A 24,392-nucleotide genomic window follows, 5' to 3' on the forward strand; every position below is an offset into this window, starting at 1 on the left:
TCAATTTGGTCCGTATATTTGTTGTTTTTGTTCAATTTAGTCCCAATTTTTGTTAACACGAACCAATTTGGTCTCTCTCCAAATTGAAACCAAATTTAATTTTTATATTAAAATTTACATTTTTTAATAAATATTTTTATATAATATATTAAAATTCACATTATTATAACTTTGATATAAAAATTAAATTTGGTCACAACTTCGATAGGGATAAAATTGGTCAATTTTAAACAAATTTGGGATTAAATTAAACAAAAATAACAAATATAGGATCAAATTGAATATAGAACATTAATTTTGACACATGACACACTATTGGGTTGACACATGGACATTTAAAAAAAAAAACATTAAGTGACACGTGACTCATGACCGTTAATGATTTAAACGGTGTTAGCAAAAAATGAACCAATTTATCAAAATTGACGAAAATTGGGACATATTTGAACATAACCAAAATTAGGACTTATTTGACAAAACTTCACAAAAATTTGGATCAAAAAGGTATTTTAACCCTACAAGAATTATTTTTAATAAAATTTAATATTAAAAAAATTACATCAATCAATAATACAATTAAAAAATTTCTCACTTTTCTTTTATTTTTTACTATCCCTTCAATACAAGCAGTCAAAAACTTTTCACCATTTTTCATTATTTTTTAAAATTCATTTTTTCCATTTCTCTCTCCATTTTTCTCTAGGATTCCTCCCTAGTTTTAATATGATATTTGAGTCCTCAAAATATTACCTCTTTTAATCATGATCACACACATTGCAATAACTAAAGATTATTTTTAATCGCTTAGTTTTTTAATGAGAGTTATTGTTTATTTTTTGTTAAGGTTCGTAATGTTTTTAATTTCCTTTCGAATTTGTCATTAATCTTGATGGAGTAAGCTCAGAAAAGGTATTATCTCTACTTGGTTAAATTTATACTGAAATCTTGTTATATTTGAATACTCTATTCTGCGATTATATATATATATATATATATATATATATATATATATATATATATATATATATATATATATAAAAGAAAAAATGGCCAAAAGCAGTAAAGGCTTGAACAGAGAGAAAAAAGGGAGAATGATTTTTCTTATTGGTTGTTTTGACGAAAGCTGAATATATACAGCATAGAGGTGGTACACCTAATTTGTTTCCAGAATCATCTCCTATGTACTACCAAATACAGCTGTAGAAACAGACAAAAGAAACCGTTATGCATAGGGTTAAATATTTCTAAATGGGCTGAGAGGCTACAAGCTTGATTGTGCTGTTGTGAGCTTTTGATTTGATTCTTTTTCTTTTAGCCCCTCACAAGCTGGAGATTTGAAGATATCAAGAAGCTCAAGCTTGGATAAATTGGAGTGAAATAGACGTGGAGGAAGAGCTTTAGTGAAGATGTCTGCTAATTGATGTGATGATGAAACTGGTAAGAGATGCATGAGACCAACAAGTAATTTTTTACGGACAATATGGCAGTCAATTTCTAAATGCTTCGTCCTTTCATGAAAAACTAGGTTGGCAGCAATGTGCAGTGCACTCTGGCTATCACAGTAGAGGACAGGACGTTTAGTAGTAGGAATTCTCAAATCTTCAAAGAGGAAAGAGAGCCATTGAAGTTCACAGGTGGCAGATGCAAGAGCCCTGTACTCTGCTTCTGCAGAAGATCGAGATACAGTAGATTGCTTCTTAGCTTTCCAAGACACCAAAGAATTACCAATAAAAAACAATAGCCGGTGATGGAACGTCGTGTGTCAACACATGTGGCCCAATCGGCATCACTGAATCCAAAAAGTTGTGTTGAAGACTTCCGACTAAAAAATAGACCTTTTCCAGGACATCCCTTTAGATAACGAATCACTTTGAAAGCAGCTTGCAGATGAATCTGAGTTGGTGCTACCATGAATTGACTGAGCTGTTGTGTGGCAAAAGTTATATCGGGTCTTGTGTTGGTCAAATAAATGAGACGACCTATTAATCGTCGATATGACAATGGGTCAACAAGAGGTTCACTAGAATCCTGATGGAGACGCAAGGAATCATCCATTGGAGTTGAAGAGGGCTTGCAAGCCATCAAACCACAATCCTTGATCAAGTCTAGACAATATTTGCGTTGACAAAGAGAAACTCCTTTGCTGGAATGAGCCACTTCTATTCCTAAAAAATATTTCAACTTACCAAGGTCCTTTATATGAAAGTGAGAGTGAAGTGTGGCTTTAATTTTAATAAGCTCAGATGTACAGTTGCCAGTAAGTACAATGTCATCAACGTAAACAATGAGAGCAGTGAAAGCAGATCCAATAACTTTGATGAATAAACTATGATCAGCATGAGCTTGAACATACCCAGATGACAATAGTAGAAGAGATAATTTGTCATACCATGTGCGGCTTGCTTGTTTCAAACCGTAAAGAGATTCTTTAAGTTTGCAGCAATGGTTCGATGGATGACCAGAAAGCCCCTCAGGAATCACCATATACACATCCTCTAAAAGTTCTCCATGGAGAAAAGCATTACTTACGTCTAGTTGTTGCAAGTCCCAACCGTGAATGGATGCCAAAGCTAAAAAAACTCTTACAGTAGCCATTTTTACAACAGGAGAGAAAGTTTCCAGATAGTCAATCCCTTCAATTTGTGAATATCCTTTAGCCACTAGACGGGCTTTGTAGCGCTCAACAGATCCATCTGGTCTTCTTTTTATTTTGAAAACCCATTTGCACTCGATGGGTTTGACAGAGGGAGGTGCAGGAATGACCTCCCAAGTTTGGTTCTCCATTAAGGCAACAATTTCAACTTGCATCGCCTCCTGCCAGTGAGGTTGAGTCATTGCCTCTTGATACGTTTTTGGTTCTTGCTCAAAATTGAGACACATCAAAAAATGGGAGTGAGAAGAAGACAGGTGAGAATAATCAACAAAATTTTGGATGGGATAAAGGATCGTTGAAGATGATTGGTGGGGAACAAGAGTCGAATCACTTGAAGAAGTATTGCAATAATAATCATCAAGATATCTTGGGCGATTGGTGACGCGGGTAGAATGGCGTGGTAGAGGTGATATTGGATCTAGGGTTGGAGCATTAGAATTTTGTGAGAAAGAGGGTTGGTGGTGCGGTGAGAGAGATGGAGATTTACTGGTTTGTGATGGGGAAGGCAAGATGGGATTGCAGTTGGGAGTAGGTGAGTTTGGGGGTATGTGAAAAGTAGGTGACTCAAAGAAAGGTGGGGCGGTGCTTGTTGGGCTGGTGTCATAGTCAAAGGTTGGTTTTGGGTTGAAATTATTGGGATTAGATTGAGGAGTTTGGCTGGATGGTAGAAAAGGGAAACACGTCTCATTAAATTGAACATTTCTTGACACACATATTTCTTTGCTGTTGATGTCAAAAATGACATAGCCTTTAGTGCCTGTTTGAAAACCCAAAAAAATCCCACGTCTAGAGCGGGCATCAAATTTTTGACGTGGAGAATTTGTGGATGCATAACAAAGACAACCAAAAATTTTAATCATGGAAAAATCAGGAGGTTCTTGGTATAATAATTCAAAAGGGGTTTTATTTTTTATAACAAGAGAAGGAACACGATTTATTAGAAAGACGGCATGTTTTATAGCATAAGACCAAAAATGCTTTGGGATATTAGATTGAAACATGAGTGCCCTGGCCACATTAAGAATGTGTTGATGTTTTCTTTCAACACGTCCATTTTGTTGAGGGGTATAAACACAACTTGTTTGATGTAAAATTCCTTTTGATGAAAAAAAATCTTTTTGGAGAAATTCTGGTCCATTGTCAGACCGAATACACTTTATGGTGGTTTGGAATTGGTTTTCAATCAAAGTAACAAAATTTTGGATGTGTATTTGGACCTCCCCTTTTGATTTCAACAAAACAACCCATGTGTAGCGACTAAAGTCATCAACAATAGTTAAAAAATATTTATGGCCATGAATAGAGAGTTTGGCAAATGGTCCCCAAATATCCATATGCACTAAATCAAAGGATTTGCAAGATCTATTAAAACTTGGAGAATATGACAAATGTTTTTGTTTAGCTAAATGGCAAATATCACAATTGTCATCAACATGCTTAGAAATGAAAGGAAAGTTCATATGCAAAATATTGAGACGATTTCCGGAAAGGTGTCCTAGTCTATAATGCCAAAGGTTGGTATTGGTAATTGGAGGGATGGTGAAAGTATTGATGGAGGAGACTTTAGGAGATGTCTGACTCTTGATAATGTCCAAGTGATAAAGGCCTTGTTGTAATTTACCCAAACCAATCATCTTCAAAGATCCCATCTCCTGTATGTAACAATTGACACCGGAAAAGGTTATAAAATAATTGAGACAAGAAATGAGTTTGGAAATTGATAGTAAATTAAAAGTAAAATCAGAAACGTAAAGGACATCATGAAGAACAAATTCAGGGGAGAATTGAACTGAACTAGAGAAATGTGAAAAAACAACATTTCCATTGGGTAATTTTATTTGGACAGGTTTGATTTTAGAGTAATGAAGAAAAAGGTTCAAAGAGGAGACAATATGATCAGTTGCCCCAGAATCAATAATCCATGAAATGTTGTTTGGTGAGTGTGTGACAGAGACGGTGTGTGTGTTGGACAGAAAGTGATAATTATGTGGTTGTGTGAGTGAGGTGGTGTAGAAAACAAGCGAAGTACCAGACTTAGAGTTAGAAAACTGTTGTGGGCTTTGTTGAGTGACTTGAGTGAGGTTGGCCCGTGATGGTTGGGCAGAGCTTGTACCATCAGTATCAAGAGGTTGTGACTGCAGGAGGTTGATTAGGGTTTGATATTGGTCCTGGGTCATGTGAAATCCAGAACCAGAGGAAGATCCAGCAGAAGTATTAGAGCCATGGTTGTTGACCTCTTGAGCGACATTGTTCACAGAGACAGTACCATCACGTGGATTGAAGCGAGGACGACCTGGGTATCGTGGATGACCTGGTGGATAGCCGTGTTTAGCATAGCACGTCTCAACGGTGTGACCAGTGCGGTGACAATATGCACACTTCTTGGTGGAAGTATTACGCATGTGAGTACTTGAGGAAACGCCGAGAGAGCCACCACCGCGTCCCTTTCCAGAAGACGTGGACCCCGAGTTGACAAAAATATTTGATTCTTCTGCGACAGGGGGAAGAGAGTGTTGGCGCTCTTGTTGCACAACCATGGAGAACACGCGAGAAATCGGAGGCAAAGGGTCCATGAGTAAGATTTGGGAACGAACGACAGAAAACCCATCCGCCAGTCCTTTGAGAAAACGAATAATAAAGTCCTGTTGGTGATAGGTCTTGGCAGAACATTCACATTCAGGGAATGAGCGATAATTATCAAGTTCTTCCCAATGAGATTTGAGAGAAGTGTAGTATTCGGAGACAGAAAGTGAACCTTGCTTGAGGCCATATATTGTTTCTTGGAGCTCTGCAATACGAAGAAGGTCACTCTGAGAAAAACGATCTCTGATATCATTCCATATGGCGGTTGCACTCTCGAAAAAAATGACACTTTGAGCAATGGGTGGAGATAAAGAATTAAGAAGCCAAGACATGATTAATGTATTGCAACGTTCCCAGGTGGTATGCAAAGGATCTGAATATAGGGGTTCAATAATGGCACCAGTGAGAAAGCCCATCTTATTTTTAGAGATTAAAGCCATACGAATGGCACGAGACCAAGAAGCATAGTTAGGGCCGGTGAGAACAGGGGTGATGTTGAAGGAATTAGGTCCTTCACTAGGATGTATATAATAAGGACTGGAGGGATTAAGACTAGGGTCCGTATTAGAACCAATAGACGGAGAGTGAACTTCGGACATGATAAAAGGGGAAGGTATTAGCAGAGCTCCAAGAGGAGCTCTGATACCATAAAAGAAAAAATGGCCAAAAGCAGTAAAGGCTTGAACAGAGAGAAAAAGGGAGAATGATTTTTCTTATTGGTTGTTTTGACGAAAGCTGAATATATACAGCACAGAGGTGGTACACCTAATTTGTTTCCAGAATCATCTCCTATGTACTACCAAATACAGCTGTAGAAACAGACAAAAGAAACCGTTATGCATAGGGTTAAATATTTCTAAATGGGCTGAGAGGCTACAAGCTTGATTGTGCTGTTGTGGGCTTTTGATTTGATTCTTTTTCTTTTAATATATATATATATATATATATATATATATATATATATTTTGCTTGAGTTGGAACTTACTTAAAAATCAATCTGATTTTTCTAGAGTAGATTGAGATTAATACGTGTATTGTGTTTGTAATTTCTTTGTTGCTTTATACAAATTCATTTGTTGATAATAGAAACCAAATTTTCTTATGGGGAAAATTGAGACAAAATGTAAGACCAGTGGTGACGTGAATCGGTATAATTTTTTGGGTTAAAAACGTTTTAGTTCCTAAACTTTGACGTTAAATTGGAATTGTTGAAAATTTTGATACACTTTGATCCTAAACTTTCAAAATGAATAGAGATATTTTAACCCAATTATGTTTTTTTAACAAGTCAAATGTGTTTCATGGTAGCATTTGACTTATTTACACCTCTTGACATGTTCTTACTTCAATGTCAGCTTAGAAACGCGTTTGACACATAAAAAAACTTAATATAATTAGGTTAAAAAAATTATATCTATTCATTTTTAAAGTTTGGAGACAAAAATGTATCAAAATTTTTAAGAAGGACCAATTCCAATTTCACATCAAAATTCAGAGTCTAAAAACATATTTAACCATAATTTTTTCTTTGATATTCATATTTCTTTATCATCTTTTATTGCTTTTTCAATTCTTGCATCAATTAAAATTCAAGAAAGTTGCATTCCAGCTTTTGTAATTTGAAAAAGATTTAAAGACGAAGTCTTATTTGATTTTTTTTTTAAAGTTAATTCACCCCTTCCTCCCTCTTGATTTAAGTCAACCTCATTTTTCTAATTCTATAAAATGCGAATAATTAAAAAGAAAAATACAGTGAAAGTGTTTTCAATGTACAATAAACCATAAAGGTATGCATAAAATATGTGTCATCAACTCTTGCATTTTATTTGATCAGTAAAAGAAAAAAAAATTACTATATAAGAGCATTGGGATATTCCAAACCTTTAAAAAGTACATATAATAATAAGCATTCCTAAATGTTTTACTCTAACAATACAAATTCCCAAAATAACAAATATCATGTATTTTGTTATCAACCAAACCCACCATCAGCATGCTCATATTAGTATACATATGAAAAATTGAAAAAGAAGATCCTACATCTTTTATGATATAACCAACCTGTTTCTACATTATATCTTTTATCTATTTTGAGTTTGTTGTATATGAGTGACTGTAGATAACTGTTCTCAGCCTAGATTGTTTCCTTGTTGTATATATTTGCTTTGTGTTGTTATGTGATTGGGTATCTTCTTTTAATTACTCTGAATAATTTAACTTCTAAGTTGTAAATTGTTATGGATTCGGTATGCAATTTTTTTTTGACTTATATTTGGTCTAAGTATAATAACATCCGTAATATTATGCAAGAAATTTCTAATGGATGTGTTGTGAAGGACCACTATCTCTCCCCTCTCTATACACTCTCTTCTTCCCCAACTCATATCACAGAACCACACTCCACTCTTCACTGTCTTCCTTCCCTCTGAACCAATTGCACAACCTTCTCTCTAAAGCAGTGCTCAATTTTTCCCCTTTTCTAATCACTCTTCCCATCTGTTACAGTTGCTGAACCCGGAACCAGGAGAAGAACTCCTCCTCTAGCTGAGTCATCTTCCCCTTCCGGTAAGTCAAATTCGGTTTTCCTCAATTCTCTCCAATTTTGGAATTTCTGGAGTTCAATGCTTACCAAAACCGAATTAGGGTCTTGTACTCACTCTGAGTTTATGGTTTTTCAGCCCCTTAGGTTGAGGATTTGAGGTGCCCTTGTGATAGAGTCTTGCTTGTGGTGATTTTAAAAGGTAAGGGAAGCTAACCGAAATTCTTTTCATTTAAGCCGTGAATTATGTTTTGTATGATGTTGGTGTGCTGAATTGATTGCTAGAAATGCATGTGCGAGTGTATGATCATTGTTGCCCTGAAATCAGTGTTCTTGCATGTGAAAACAGTGGGATGATCTGGTATTTTCGCCTAGGCGGGTGGTTCTCGCCTAAGCGAGACTATCAGAAAGACTCACCCCTGATACTGAGCGAAGTCTCGCCTAGGCGAGCTGGAGTCGCTTAAGCGAGAGACACTCTCGTCTAAGCGAGCCAGTTTAGCCTGAGCGAGAGTTCGCCCAATTTTTAATCCTTGCCACTGTTCGAGCCTCGCCTAGGCGAGATAGACTCGCCTAAGCGAGATGGCTTCTCGCCTGAGCTAGATTGTCTAGCTTAAGCGAGAGTCACTGCAGTGGAGCACCTCAGCTTCTGTTTTAGAAAGAAAAATGATATGTTTTAATGTGATTCTGTGCAAGGAAGTTCTTATATGCTTGATAGATCATTATTAATGTATTGTGTGATGAAACTAGAAGAGTATGAGTATATAGAGTGGTGGCTGGAATGGAATTTCAAGGGAAATTCATGTGAATTGTTAATGTGTAAGGATGTGTGGAATCCATATTGGTTGGTATCCTGAAACTCCAATAATCATTCACGCTCAAATAGAGTAGAATGGATTATGTCGTGAGGAGTAGCAGGAGGTCCTAGTCTTTGGACTTGATCTAGTCCTAGACGTGAAGGGGACTTACCCTGGAAACGGTCGGGTGATAACTCCTTGTGTCCAGACTCTGCAGAGTCTGGGAACCGTTACAGGTGCAAGCCACCAAGAGCTCCAATGTCGCTTACACAATCCGGATATCGAGTCTAGAATTTTAATTATTGAACTGTGTGTTATGGATGATGTATATTATGTTTTGCATTATTTTTCTCCTTTTTTAGTTAGCTTACCCTTTTTGTTTATGTTGTTTGTCCTTGTGTGTTCTCCTTTGCTATGATCGCCTATTGTTGGTGTGAGCAGAGCCTAATCCAGATGATGACGCCCCCCTTCAAAGCAGGAATTGACCCTTACTCACTACTATAGTAGTTTTGGGCCAGATTTTGTGGAGTCCTAACTTGATGAGTAGTTTAGGCCTTTTATGCATCTACTCTTGCCTCCCAGGATTTTTTTATGGCAAAATTTTGGAGGACTGTACCAGATTTATATACTATGTGTATATAACTGTTATCCCTACTATCTGCTATGTTTGATCATGTTATAATGTTCTGTTTGATAGTGTGAAAAACTATTAAATGGGATGTTACATGTGTATTTTGTGAAAAAAAAAGAAGAAAATTTGAACATATTTTTTATTTGAGTATGATATGAATAATAGTTACGAATATGATGTTTAGGTATTACAAAACTGGATGATGTTGACAAGGTTATCGTGCTGAGATAGATCAACTTTACCATGACCGATGTACGAAAACACAGTGAAGACGACAAGTAAATGACAATATTGTGAGTGAACAAGCATAAGAAATACGAAAATGATATCCTGACTCCATTTTTTGACCCCTTATTTGACTCCATGAGGTGGCATGCATAGGTGGATTTTATTTTTTAAATTAAAATTAAAAATATTAAACCATTTTACTTCAGACGTGGCACGTTTTGGAGAGTGGGTGTGGGTGTGAAAATTGAAAGGGTGAGAAAGTAGGTTTTCTTTGGAGAGTGGGTGTGCGCAGAGGAAGCAAAATTGAAAGCGTGAGAAGGTAGGTTTTCTCTTGAGAGTGGGTGTGCGCAAAGCAAGCAAAATCGAAGAAAGGGAAAAGAAAGAAAGGAGAAAGGAAGAAAGGAGAAAAAGGGAGAAGACGTGTGTTGTAGTGAAATCGAAGAAGACGAAGGGAGAAGACGATCCTCCCAGAGTTAGGGTTTTTGTTGCTCTCCATTGTTCGATTCAGCATCGTGGTTCGTAGGTCTGTTTTTTGTTTTGCATTTCTCCATTACGCCGACAGGTTTATGGTTTTTTTTTTCGAGATCGTCGTTGTGGGTTTTTTGGTTAAGGAATTGAGATTTTTTTTTGGTGGCATAGTCGAGTGAGTTATTCTTTAAAGGTAAATTTAACATCTATCTTGTACAGGTGAATGACCACAACACTGTAATCGAAGAAGAAAAAGGGAAAAGACAAAGCTTGCGAAGTTAGGGTTTTTGGTGCTTTCAGTTGTTCGATTCAGGCGGTGGTTGGTAAGTTTGTGTTATTTTTTCGTTTCTGTGATTTTGGTGCTTTGATAGGTGCATGAATGATAGTTTTCTAACTAGGTTGATGAAATCTGTCTTATTTTTTTGTGATGACCTATTTGATCACAAGTGATGACTTGTGCTGCATTTTGTGCAATAATGTGGTTTGACTCAATTTTTTGAACTCATACTATAGCAGTCAATAGTTGATTATGGGGTGATTAAGTATGGGTAATATGCGTTGATTTGTAGTTATTTCTTTCATGTGGTTTCATACCCAAGTGGGTTAAACATGTCTGATTTGTTGTTGATGACTTGTGTGCATCCAAGTGATGACCTGTGCTGCATTTTTTGCAATCATGTGGTTTGACTCAATTTTTTTAACTTCCATATTATTTTAGTAAATCATTTGGATAATCTAAGTTAATTTGTAATTATCTCTTTGATGTGGTTTCATAGCCAAGTTGATTACATTTGTATGATGTTTGAGTGATGACCTATTTGCTCACAAGTGATGATCTGTGTTGAATTTTTTGGAAGCATGTGGTATGACCCAATTTTTTTATCTTTCATGTCATACTATAGTAGTCAATATGCGTTGATTTGTAGTTATTTCTTTCATGTGATTTCATGGGGTGATTAAGTATGGGTAATATGCGTTGATTTGTAGTTATTTCTTTCATGTGATTTCATACCTAAGTGGATTAAACTTGTATGATTTATTGATGATGACTTGTTTGCTCACAAGTGTTGACCTGTGCTGAATTTTTTGAAGCATGTGGTATGACTCAATTATTGACTAAAATAATATGGAAGTTAAAAAAATTGAGTCAAACCACATGATTGCAAAAAATGCAACACATGTCATCACTTGGATGCACACAAGTCATCAACAACAAATCAGACATGTTTAACCCACTTGGGTATGAAACCACATGAAAGAAATAACTACAAATCAACGCATATTACCATACTTAATCACCCCATAATCAACTATTGACTGCTATAGTATGAGTTCAAAAAATTGAGTCAAACCACATTATTGCACAAAATGCAGCACAGGTCATCACTTGTAATCAAACAGGTCATCACAAAAAAATAAGACAGATTTCATCATTCTAGTTAGAAAACTATCATTCATGCACCTATCAAAGCACTAAAATCACAGAAACGAAAAAATAACACAAACTTACCAACCACCGCCTGAATCGAACAACTGAAAGCACCAAAAACCCTAACTTCGCAAGCTTTGTCTTTTCCCTTTTTCTTCTTCGATTACAGTGTTGTGGTCATTCACCTGTACAAGATAGATGTTAAATTTGTCTTTAAAGAATAACTCACTCGACTATGCCATCAAAAACAAAAAAAAAAAATCTCAATTCCTTAACCAAAAAACCCACAACGACGATTTCAAAAAAAAAAAAAAACCATAAACCTGTCGGCGTAGTGGAGAAACGAAAAAAAAAGACCTACAAACCACGATGCTGAATCGAACAATGGAGAGCAACAAAAACCCTAACTCTGGGAGGATCGTCTTCTCCCTTCGTCTTCTTCGATTTCACTATAACACACGTCTTCTCCCTTTTTCTCCTTTCTTCCTTTTCCCTTTCTTTCTTTCTTTTCCCTTTCTTCATTTTTGCTTGCTCTGCGCACACCCACTCTCAAGAGAAAACCTACCTTCTCACGCTTTCAATTTTGCTTCCTCTGCACACACCCACTCTTCAAAGAAAATCTACTTTCTCTCCCTTTCAATTTTCACGCCCACACCCACTCTCCAAAACGTGCCACGTCTGAAGTAAAATGGTTTAATATTTTAATTTTAATTTAAAAAATAAAATCCACCTGTGCATGCCACCTCATGGAGTCAAATAAGGGGTCAAAAAATGGAGTCAGGATATCATTTTCCTAAGAAATATTGTACATGTTGCGTCAAATAGAAACTTCTTTTAAAAAAAAGCAAGAAACTACCTATACAAAAAACTTCCAACCTTCCACAAAAGAAATAATAAATGAACCAATTCCACCTCATTTCAATGTCTTAAAGCTCTATCATAAATGCCCCCATCCACCTCTATAAATAGAGCACTATACTCCTCTCTCAAAAACACACTTCCATACTCTTATTCAATTCTCTCTCTATCTTTCATCCTCCTTTTTCTCTTATATATATTTTTCTTGTTCTATGTTTATTTATTTACTCTTTGTAAGAGTTATCTTGCTAGTTCTCAGATCCTCGAAAATTTTGAGAAGTTCCTGCTGTATTTTGGACAACTTGCACAATATACCGTGGATAAATCTTTAAGGACAGTGAATCTACAAGTCTCGGGAAATCTTTTTGTTCGTGATTTTGTCAATTACTACAACGATATGTTCATTGACTCACTTGTGGACACTACATATATTGATTCATTAACTTATACCAATTTCATTTTTTCATTTAGAGAGTTCACTGTCCGGTTTGTAAATAAGAACATGTCTTAAGATAGACAACTTATTCCATGTGAAATAACGATAGGGTGAGTCATTTAAAGAGTACATGATTTCCTTCCTTAGATATTTGACGTGTCTAATTGAAAGATGACGAAATTACAACCTTTCTCTAACCTACCAAAGGAAAGATAACCTCTTTAAATAGACTACTAATTTTGAATATTCTAGTTAAGGTTCTTTTTAGAGATTTTTGTCTAATTTTGAATATATATTATCAAAAGGTATTATAAAAAGAGTTGCTGATTTGGTGTATTTTTTTAGAATATTGTCAAAGTATTACTAAAATTGGTGGGAAAGGTTTACTATTTTAAAGTAGAAGTTAATAATAACAATTAAACAAAAGAATATAAAATGAAGGAGACTAAAATATTCTAAAAACTATTAAATCAAACTAACACTTCTATTTTGATTTCATTGTTTTCTCTCTCTATACATATATATTATCCGGTGTGGGACTACGTAAAGAACAATCAAACCAAGTTTAGCACAAATTACTTTTCCTGAACATCATGTTGAAGGTTTATCTCACTTTTTCTTTTCTTCTGACGGCTCTGCTTAACGCTCAAGCACATGGAAAAGAAAAAGAGATTGGATTCTATCAGCTCAAGAGAGGAAATTTGAAGCTGAATTTGACCAATTATGGTGCAACAATTATCTCTGTCATAGTTCCTGATAAACATGGTATGTTTTATCGTGTGAATAAGTTGTTTTGAATGTCTGCTCTTTAAATAGATATCACATAGCTTCTTCTCTTCTTGTTTGTCTCCATAGGGAATTTAGATGACATCGCTCTTGGCTACGATGACATTGAGCAATACAAGGTATGATCAAAGTTCAATTCCTTTGCCATTCAATCAACTAACTCTGAAGAAAAAAAAAGGTTGTTTTTGTTATGTTCTCCCCAAATTTTTATGTTGTTTATTCTGTGTGTTCTAAGTTATAGTACCTCAATAGGAAACCAAGGTATTGATCACATTTAACCCCAAATTTCCTTCATGCTTTTTATTAGTTTTGTTGTCCAAACTAAGTATATATAAGATATCCAGCATAGTAGTTTTGTAGAACTAGACTTAAAGTTCTATTTCTAATATCATATTGGAGTCATTTGAAATTTATCTGAATTTATTGTTTGCTAGTTGCATCTAATGTGTATATAAAGTTCAAACATTTTGCAGAATGATACATGTTACTTTGGAGCACTTGTTGGACGTGTGGCAAATAGAATTGGACATGCAGAGTTTACATTGGACAACCATACCTATAAACTGCCTGCTAATGATCATGGAAACACACTCCATGGTATTGTAATGCTTATGAATATTTTAAATTTCTATTTACACTATTGATGGAGCTAAACATAACACAACAATTTGATGGAATGAAATACCAGGTGGTTTCACAGGGTTCGGTGATGTTATATGGACAGTGAAAGCCCACAAGGAAGACAGTTACATAACATTTACCTATGACAGTCAAGACAATGAAGAAGGTACATTCTTTGACAACTTAGTTATTGCTACATAATCTGAATGCTAACTTTTTTATTTATTTTGCTCTTCAAATCACAAATTTGTAGGGTTCCCTGGAAGAGTTGAAGTAGAAGTGACATACATGCTGATTGGCAGAAACAAATATGTCGTGAAAATGATTGCGAAGCCAATAGACAAAGCCACACCAGTGAACCTAGCTCAACACACATACTGGAATTTGGGAGGCCAAAAGAGTGGTGACATTCTGTCACACGAAGTTCAAATTTTTGGCTCAAAGATCACTGCAGTGGACAATAATCTGATCCCCACCGGAAAATTGGAATCTGTGAAGGGCACCCCTTATGATTTCCTTGAACCGAGGACGGTTGGAAGCAGAGTGAATGAGGTTCCTGGTTTGTATGACATTAACTATGTGATTGATGGAAAAAGATCTGGGCACTTGCAGAAAGTAGTGACAGTGAGAGAAAATGTGTCTGGGAGAAAATTGGAGTTATGGTCAAACCAAGTTGGTCTGCAGTTCTATACGAGTGGCATGTTGAAGGCTACAAAGGGTAAAAATGGAGTTATTTATGATAAGTATGGTGGCATTGCCTTGGAAACACAGGGCTTACCTGATTCTGTGAATCATCCAAATTTTCCATCACAGATTGTTCATTCTGGTCAGACATACAAGCACTACATGGTTTATAGATTCACAGCTTGCTGCTAATTTTAGGATTCATTTGCTGTTAGCTCACTACTACGTATATGATCTTTAGTAATAATTAAAAGATGTCACTAAATTATAAAAAATGTTGCTAGTATGATTTAGTAACATTATACTATGTTATGTATACCCTAGGGTACTAATAAGACATATTTATGTATCAATTAAGACAATTTTACAAATATTACCATATACCTTTAATAACATTTATATAATAAAAATGTAATAATTTATAAAGTGTTACAATAATTCTTTTTTATAAATAAGTAACATTACAAAAATGTCCCTTCAAACATTTAGTAACATTTTTTTTTTAAATAAAGAGATATTTTCAAATTTTTATTAAAAATATTTTACAGAGGCAACGTTATAAAAATGTTATTGATATAAATCTTGCACACCAATATTTTTTGTGACCAATTGATTTTTGTTGTCATAAAAATTTTTATTTTAGTTTTTATAGATCAATTCATTTAAATCCCTACAACTATTTGTGTCTTTTTCCCATTATTTTTAATTCTGACTCCCAATAATTAAAGAAAACTTTGTAGGTGGATTGGTGAATTATCTTCATCAGTGTTAACAAACAAGAATATGTTTTCTAAACCACAAGGAACATAAAAAAAAAGTTCACCTTATTATAATATACTACATGATAATTCAAAAGGAGAGAAGAGTAAAAAAAGAAAAAAAATGTTTTTGGTCCTTGAAGTTCAATCTTAATTTAAAAATGTCACTGGTCAAAATTTGGTCACTATTTAATCACTATATTTTCAAAATCATTCTTTTTTTGTTCTTATTTCTGAACGACGTTAAAAATAACAAACAATGTGTCACATGTTATTTTTTTATAAAATAAAAAACTTATGTTGCCTAGCCTATTTTTCACGAAAATTGAAAAAAAATATGTTTTTGGTCCATGAAGTTTGAACTTAATTTGAAAATGGTTCCTGATCGAAACTTAGTCACTATTTAATTCCTGCACATTCAAAATCATTGTTAATATATAATAATAATAATATTATATAATAATAATAATATTATTATTATATAATTATTAATAGTATTATTACTAAATATTAATAATAATAATAATAATTATTATTATTATTAATATTATTACTGATATATTAATATTATTAATTATTATTTACATTATTATTGATATATTAATATATAATTATTATTAATAATATATTAATAATAGTTATAATATTTTTTTAATATTATTAATAATAATATATAATAATAATTATTATTGTTATTCTATAATAGTATTATTATTAATAGTAATATTACAAAGGTAAAAATGTAAAAAATAAAATAATTTGAGTATTTAAGTGAAGTGATTTGATGTATATATTAAAAAATAAAATGTGTATATATATATATATATATATATATATATATATATATATAAAAGTTGTAATTAAATTTATTTATTAATTTGGCCTCAAATTGGAGAGGACAAAATCTGATTGTTTTAAAAAATAGGGGTACTACCAAAATTTTAAATAGAAGATTAAATTAAAAATAACTTTTACCTCTGTCACGTGTCATGATGGTAAACTATCATATGGTACGACGATAACTTGACACCTGATAGTTTATAAATTTTTAGAATAAAAATTAAAAATTTCTCGTCTTGACACATGTTTTTTACGAATACGGTGTTAATTCCAACTTAACATAAATGACCAAATTGAATCTTTTAAAATAATTTGAGAATTAAATTGAATCAACAAATAATAAAAGGACCAAATTAAATCAAATAAAAAAATTAGGAAATTAAATCAATAATTATACCATCATCTTCTTTCGAATTTGTCATCAATCTTGATGGAGTTAGTTGAGAAAAGTTACTATCTCTACTTAGTTAAGCTTCTACTGAATTTTTGTTATACTTAGATACTTTATTATAGCACTCTACATTTTATGCGATATCTTGTTTGAGTTGGAAGTTACTTTAAAGTAAAAAATTCCAGATAAGTAAAAAACTATTTAGGCACTTTGCTCTAAATCTCTACATTTTATGTGATTATCTTGAGTTGGAAGTTACTTTAAAGTCAACCTTATTTTTCTAGAGTAGATTGAGACTGATATCTTCTAATGTGTTTGTAATTTCTTTATTGCTTTAGACAAATTCTTTTGCTGATCATAGAAACCAACTTTACTTTTCTTGTGGGGAAAATTGAGACTGAGATGGGTAAGATGAATGGTGATGTGAATCAATATATTTTTTTAGGTTAAATAAGTTTTTATTCTCTAAATTTTGATGCGAAATTAGAATTGGTTATCGTCCGAAACTTTGATATATTTTAATCTTTCAACTTTAAAAATGAATAGATATAGTTCTTTTTAACCAATTACATTATTTCTTTTTACCTCTCAACCGCGTTTTATGCTAGCATTTGACTTGTTTATACCTTTTGACTTATTTTCTCTTCAATGTCAACTGTCAAACGCGGTTGACACAAAAAAATTTAATATAATTGGGTTAAAAAGATTAAATATATTCATTTTTAAAGTTTGAAGACTAAAATGTATCAATATTTTTGACAAGAACTAATTTCAATTTCGTATCAAAATTCAGGGACTAAAAATATATTTAACCATATTTTTTATATAATATTCATTAGGGATGACAATTCAGGGCGGGCCAGGCGGGCTGGTCCGCAGGCCCGCAAAAAAAATGCGGGGCGGGCTGAGATGTTGAACCCGCTGGCCCGTAATGGCCCGTCCCGCATAGGCCCGCAACCCATGCGAGCTAAAGGCGAGGCGGGACGGGTTGGCCCGCTGGCTCGCTTACAAAATTATATGTTATTATTTTTTTAGTTCTCACATCATTCATCACGTTATTTCTTTAAGTTCCTTTTATTATTATTATTATTATTATTATGTTTATGTATAATCATTGTATATAAGATAATGATTTTAGTTTTTGAATATGGAATATCTTTTTATGTATTTTTAGGTACATGTCTTGTAAGGTGACATGTTGCTGTTGTACCTTAGCTATAACCTTCGTTGTTATTTTTTTTGTCTTTGATTAGGTAAACTAATTGAAATTATTTCGATGGAAAATGAATATAAATTATGATGAAAAAATAAAAAAAAAATTATTTTGTTCAATACAAAAAAAAAAAGTTTCGCTCATCACAAATGCGGATCAGCCCGTGGACCTACGGGCCAACCCGTAGGGCGGGACAGGTCAGAAGAGTGAACTTGATATTAAACTGCGAGGCGAGCCAACCGGTCTGCACTTTGCAAGCCAAAATGTGGAGTGGGCCAAAACGGAATGGCTTGGGTCACTTTGTCATCCCTAATATTCATATTTCTTTATCATTCTTATTTCTTTTTCAATTCTTACCTCATTTAAAATTCAAGAACGTTGCATTCCGATTTTTATAATTTGAAAAACTAAATAAAGAAGTCTTATTCGAATTTTGTTGAAGTCAATTCACCTCTTCCTCCGTTTTGGTTTAAGCCAACCTTATTTTTCTAACCACTAATATAAATAATTCAAAAAATTAAAATAAAATATATTGAAAGCTTGGTGTTGATTACTTTCATATTTAACTTATAAGTTGTAAATTGTTATTGACTAGTATGTAATTTTTGTTTGGACTTACATTTGTTACCAAGAATGAAATTTGGTTTGAGCATAACATGTGCAACTTTGTGCAAGAAAATCCTAATGAATGTGTATTTTTGTAAGGAAGTGACGATTTAAACATTCTTTTTATTCAAGTATTATATAAATAATATGAAACTCATGTTTAGTCATTACAAAAATGGGATGATGTTAACAAGGTTATCATTCTAAGATAGATAATGTTTACCACGAAGGATCAACAAGTAAATGGAAATTATGAGTCAACAAACATAAGAAATATTGTGCACTAGAAATCTTATTGTTGCGTTAAAGAATAATTAAGGGCTTATGAGAAACTTCAACTGAAAAACAAGAAACTACAAGTTTTGAAGATACAATGGAGATCAAACCTTTACGACAAAACTTCCAACCTTCCAAAAAAATAAATAATAAATGAACCAATTTCACCTCATTTCAATGTCCTAAAGCTCTATCCTTTCCTAGGATCACAAGATCTAACAAGTCATCATTTTTGTGTCCAAATGTTGATCAAGTGGATTGGATGAGTCACCAAGTAATATGTTATTTCACCCACTTGTGGACATTACGTTGGATTAATTCACCAACTTACCTATACCAATTCCATTTTTTCAATTGAAGAGTTTTCTAATCTGTTCACTACCCAGTTTGTAAATAAGAACATATCTTATTCCGTGTGAAACAGCATAGGGTGAGCCACTTAAAATAGTACATTACTTCCTTCCTCAGATATTTAGGTTCTTTTAGATACTTTTGACTGAAACAAATAATTAGAAAGGAAAGTACAAAGTTAAAATATTAACTCACTTATGACCCCTTTAATTTATTATATATCTCATACTTAAGCTAAGTTTATCACATAGAGAACAACTGATATGATTTTAGGGTAAATGAACATTGTAGCTCTATGTGTTAGTTAGCATTACTAGTTACATATTTATTTAGCTATATATAGTCATTCATTTCCACACCCGAGGCTAAATTATTGGAAGCATTTCTCTATAATAAATAGTGTTAATTAAAAACGACAGGTTCAAACATCAAACCAATTAAAAATACATTATGGATCTAATTTCTGCGTGTGCACAGAAAGAGACAATTTATATTTAGCAAAGCACGAACTCTGAAACTTTTATTTAATATCTAAAGAAACCGGGCTCTGCAGAAGAAGTAATCATGCATATTAGTGAACAAAAACCATAAGAAAAAAAAAAGAAGAAGAAGAGATAAACGAAAAGGGAATAAGAAAAAACACAACTACTGGATCAGTTCAGAAACAGTGAAGTGCTAACTATGAATTATGGGATAAACTAGTTGTGATCTATTGCATAAGTAAATTTCTAATTATTGCAGCTTGTGCAGTGTCAGTTGTAGCCAATAATTCAGACAAACGCTCGCTTAGGTCGTCCACTTCCCTGTGTAAGCTTCTAATATAGTTGCATGTCTCTTGCAACACCTTTGAAGCTGAAACCTGCAATGCATTCACAATTTTCACTTTATCAAAGACCCTTCCACTATATATATATATATATATATATATATATATATATATATATATATATATATATATATATATATTTGTCAAATTTCACTCTGCAGAATCATAACATTTTATATGTGTCAGATTTGTTTTTCGTTTTATTTTTCATTCATTTAGACAGATAAGAACTTTCAACAGCTGCACTGGTTTTCAAGTAAGGAAAACCAGATGGGGTTTCAAAATTATAAAAATGTAGATTTAATTTGAAGAAGGAAATATTTCAAAAGTTCCATGAAAACATTATGTTTGTGGACATACATAGTTATCTCACTGTGTTGTTTATCCTAATTAAGAATGTCTAGGTAACATTATATGTTTATCAAAACGACAAAATCAGCTCCTGCAACATAACGAAAATCATGGTTCACTGAATTGAACTATTACAGCTATACAAACCAACATCATGGTTAAGTAATTAACTTGTACAACTTAATTAACTAGAATAAAAGTAAATGTGGAGTTAAACATAGAAAGAGGAAGAATCTACTATAGAACACAGAAAAAAAAAAAAAAAAGGTAAAAATGTATGTAAGATGAACCTTGTCAGAGCGCCTCTCACGTATCTCTGGAAGGAGCTGTTGCAACTTGGAGACAAGATCGTTGATCTGATCATCGGTGATATTCCTTGAAGTACCTGTTTGCCTTGACCGTGACCTTCTGCTAGACATCTTATATAATATATAAATAAAGCAACAACTGTTAGGTCTAATTGGAGAATCCTATATATGTTTTTAGTGAGTTGGTAACAATCAGTTATGAAAAAAGCTAGTGGCGGTTGAGAATTTGAAAAGGGTTATAGAGAAGGGAGAAGTAATTAAGTAGTAAAATGGGGTTGTAGAGTGTGTAGAATAGGGTGTGATGTTGGGGATCGAGAATGAAATCAAGACAAGTAATGCATGGGAGAAAGAAGAGGTGTATGGTTATCTTTAAATAGGGTTTTGGAGAGAGAAGAATCAACTTTCTAGAGATATGCTATAATATCATCATCCAAGAGTGTTCCTAAATTGGAGTTAGAAGTTTCAGAGTGTTTCAAGTGAGAGAAAATGAAGAATAGAGAGAGAGAGAGAGAGAGAGAAAGAAAGGTTTGTTCTTTTGTTTTCAACCTTCTGGGTGTGTGTCAGCCTCTACACGCAATACCATGTTATCTAAAGATTTCCAACAATGCCATAGTGCAAAAAATTAGTATTATATTAGCAAAATCTTAAGGACTGTTTTTCCTATAATGCCCACAGAGTTGTGAGTGAGGTCACTTGATATTAAAATAAGGAAAATGATTAAGCAGCATTAGCAGCAGTGTAAAGTTTCATCCAAGATCTTTATAGATATTATTTGTAAGGGAGAATAAAATAATGGGTAGACAAAATGGGGGAACAGCAAATTAGGGTAACGTGATCACCCAGAACTTAAGTTGACTAGTCAACGCAAACTCTCTCCATCTATGTTTTTTCATTGCTTAAACAAGGACATGATGATCTTCCAGGAGTTTCAGGAATCACTCTATTTTCATAGCCATACCTGTGTTTCAGATACTGTCATAATAACATTTCTAATGTTTGATCACAAAACATGGCTGATTAAGGTTACAAACTTTTGGATATTGGTAAAATGAAAAGCAGCAAACAGGTTCTCATCATCTTATAATGATAATGATGAACGGTGGTTAAAGCTATCGTGCATTAATTCTTCAAACCTTTATTAAGGAGACTGAAAATTTTGGTCATGAATTGAGACGTTTGATGCAGAAATATCCCAGATACTCTCTGCATAATGATATTTTCTTGAAGAGTATCTATTATCTTGTTTTCTTTCTGATTTGAATGGATGCATTAGAAGGAAAAGAAATGAAAAATAAATTATTTATATATGTAGTGTCTGGTTTATGCATAATACTACCAATATATTGAGTTTTAAGGAATATGAGATTATTTATTCTTGTTTTTTTCCTTCCATTGATTGTTTCACACTTCATGAACGTTTGTTTTCTTATGTCAATGGTTATGCTTCAGGATATAATGAAAGCAGAGCTGTGAACGAATAACAATGGCGGAGTAAGAGGAAGAAAGAAAGACAAAAGGAAACAGAAAGCATTGTCCGAGAAAATGAAAAAAAAAGTAAAAAAAAAAAAAAATAGGAGTATTTGACCACGTGAAAAAGTGTAGTCATGAATAAAAAAAAGGGTAGATATACCACAGTAAGAGAAATGAGGAGTATCTTAATTCAGAAAAAAAGTTATATTTGCAAGGCGACTTAGTACACAGATCGAACTTGTTGTATATATACCTTAACCAAGAGGGTTCACATGTCATAATGCTTTCAAAAGGCTAAATATTAATTTCTTGATTGGAAGGGTCTCAACTCTTAGGTCACCTTAAAATATTAAAAAGAGAGACATATTTGATTATATATACTTTTGTGATAATACATAATTTGTCATTTTATGATAAAAAAATTAAAGTAAATTTTATGTATCCTTAAAGAAAGTATGCAAGCTAATGGAATTACATTTTAAAATAACCATGTAAATTAGTATTTAGTAGACGTTTAAGGGATGACACCTTTTGAACTTAAATTTTTCCTAGTGTTTCACTTTGAGAGTTCACACTTAAGAAAATGCTAATAAGCACTCAAGCAAATGTATGCAAGTTGTTGAACTCACATTAGTGATTATTGAGAACGATCCTTAGTAGACACTTAAACAATGACACCCACCCAACTTAGAATTTTTAAGTGTTTTTCTTAATGTTCATACTTAAGCAAATTGATGTATATTTATATACGCGAATACTTAAGAGAACTTGTGTAAGTACTCAAGGTATGTCATTTCAGAATTACGTATATTTGTATACGTGAATTTATAACAATATATAAAGAGATTTCCCATTTTGTGTCCACATCTCAAAATACTAATTTTACCTTTTAAAATATAATTATTTTGTTAAATTTTTGAAAATTAAGACTGTTTCTTTTATAATTTTTTTTTATAAAATCATCTATTTTTGCTCTTTTTTTTTTCTCTATTTATCAACATTTATTTTACATCTTTTCTGATATATTTTACTTTATTTTTAATAAATATAATTTTATTTTATATATTAACTTAATAACATTACATTATCATTACTTACTAATATAATATCACATATATTTAAAAAATGCGTACACACATGTGTGTACACTAATAATTATAATAGTTATTTTGTGAATTCCTTTTTATTTAAAGTAAAAGTCAACTGGTTAATTCAATGTAAAAAGGATTTACATTAGGAACTCAAAAGGATTTAATCACTACAACAATGAAAAAAAAGAGTTTTTCATATTGAGGATGATGATGCAGAAATTGGAAAAAGATTTAGTAGAATGCTTGATTCAATTTGAAATTACAGTCCACGATTTAATAAGTTGCTTTTGTAATACAAAAATATAGTACTTCAAGATGTTAAGTCAACAAAAAATACTTTGAAAGTTCATAAATTTGTGTGAAAGAAAACAAGTTCCACTGTGATGACCAATAGCTAAACAAACAAGAGGAGAAGCATTTATTGTACTTTTCAGTGAACAAACCAATTGTATTTTTTCTAAAATCTGTTGATGCATTTGCCATGTAAAAAACCAGTGACAAATTTTGAAAAAATATTCCTATGTTTGAAGGATATGTTTACTATAATGCAATACTCAAGATGGTAGATTGTGAGGACAAAACAATGGATTTCATAGGCAATCATTTAGGATAAAGAAATATACAAAAATGGTTTAAGGATAATAAGAAAAAGTACTTAACTTAAAATTTAATCTTTAGAATCTACTCTTTTGAGTGAACTAAAAGTGAACACTAATTAAAATTATTATTCTATCATTTTTAGTTACAAAGATCTATGAAATATTATTTATGAAAGGGACAACCAATTTCATAGACCTTTACATATATAGTGAACTATTCTTAAGCATGAATTGCATTTATTGCAACGTATATAAAGAATGAGCCTAACCTTGAAATTTTGTTTGGTATTTGCTTGAGGCAATTGAGAAAAAGATCCTCACAAGTGGAGCCTCATAGAAATCAACATCAAAATTCCAGAAGCTTTGTCATTTGTGTACTTCATTTGAATGCTGTTTATCTGGATGTGAGCATTACTAAAATTTATTTGAGATTTTAAATTTGTTAACTTATATTAAAACTAGTGAATTAGTAATTAGCTATACATGCTTTACATTTCTGTTTATCAAGTCAACACAAATAGAAGAAATTATTTTAAACGAAAAACTATGTTAAACGAAGATTACATTTATGTTTATCAGGTCATTTAATTGGTTAAAAAGGA

At 32.7% G+C, this 24,392-nt stretch overlaps 2 protein-coding genes and 1 pseudogene across 2 annotated transcripts; 1 reads left to right on the plus strand and 2 right to left on the minus strand.

Annotated features, from left to right (window-relative positions):
- Nucleotides 1-1,261: 1,261 nt before the first annotated feature.
- LOC146883490 (uncharacterized) lies at nt 1,262-5,835 on the minus strand (annotated as a pseudogene).
- A 7,271-nt stretch (nt 5,836-13,106) lies between these two features.
- On the plus strand, nt 13,107-15,081 carry LOC114164816 (uncharacterized). Its single transcript, XM_028049590.2, has 5 exons — nt 13,107-13,384; nt 13,475-13,524; nt 13,879-14,002; nt 14,094-14,192; nt 14,280-15,081. The coding sequence occupies exons 1-5, from the start codon at nt 13,213-13,215 to the stop codon at nt 14,900-14,902; spliced, it is 1,068 nt and encodes a 355-aa protein (XP_027905391.1). The 5' UTR covers nt 13,107-13,212; the 3' UTR covers nt 14,903-15,081.
- A 4,551-nt stretch (nt 15,082-19,632) lies between these two features.
- On the minus strand, nt 19,633-21,170 carry LOC114164288 (transcription factor PRE3). Its single transcript, XM_028048896.2, has 2 exons — nt 20,613-21,170; nt 19,633-20,004 (listed from the first exon to the last, which is right to left on the minus strand). The coding sequence occupies exons 1-2, from the start codon at nt 20,739-20,741 to the stop codon at nt 19,855-19,857; spliced, it is 279 nt and encodes a 92-aa protein (XP_027904697.1). The 5' UTR covers nt 20,742-21,170; the 3' UTR covers nt 19,633-19,854.
- Nucleotides 21,171-24,392: the final 3,222 nt, after the last annotated feature.

Source organism: Vigna unguiculata, chromosome 9 (genome assembly GCF_037176805.1).
Source record: "Vigna unguiculata cultivar grain cowpea cultivar isolate G323 ecotype 2 chromosome 9, ASM3717680v1, whole genome shotgun sequence".
Classification (NCBI taxonomy): domain Eukaryota; kingdom Viridiplantae; phylum Streptophyta; class Magnoliopsida; order Fabales; family Fabaceae; genus Vigna; species Vigna unguiculata.

Bases quoted from the DNA above. Each gene is read 5' to 3' on its own strand.
- LOC114164816 (XM_028049590.2), top strand. From the start codon at position 13,213: ATGTTGAAGGTTTATCTCACTTTTTCTTTTCTTCTGACGGCTCTGCTT. The intron at 13,385-13,474 runs GTATGTTTTATC...TTGTCTCCATAG, and splicing joins CATAGTTCCTGATAAACATG to GGAATTTAGATGACATCGCT. The intron at 14,003-14,093 runs GTATTGTAATGC...ATGAAATACCAG, and splicing joins TCATGGAAACACACTCCATG to GTGGTTTCACAGGGTTCGGT.
- LOC114164288 (XM_028048896.2), bottom strand. From the start codon at position 20,741: ATGTCTAGCAGAAGGTCACGGTCAAGGCAAACAGGTACTTCAAGGAAT. The intron at 20,005-20,612 runs GTTCATCTTACA...AATGCATTGCAG, and splicing joins GTGAGAGGCGCTCTGACAAG to GTTTCAGCTTCAAAGGTGTT.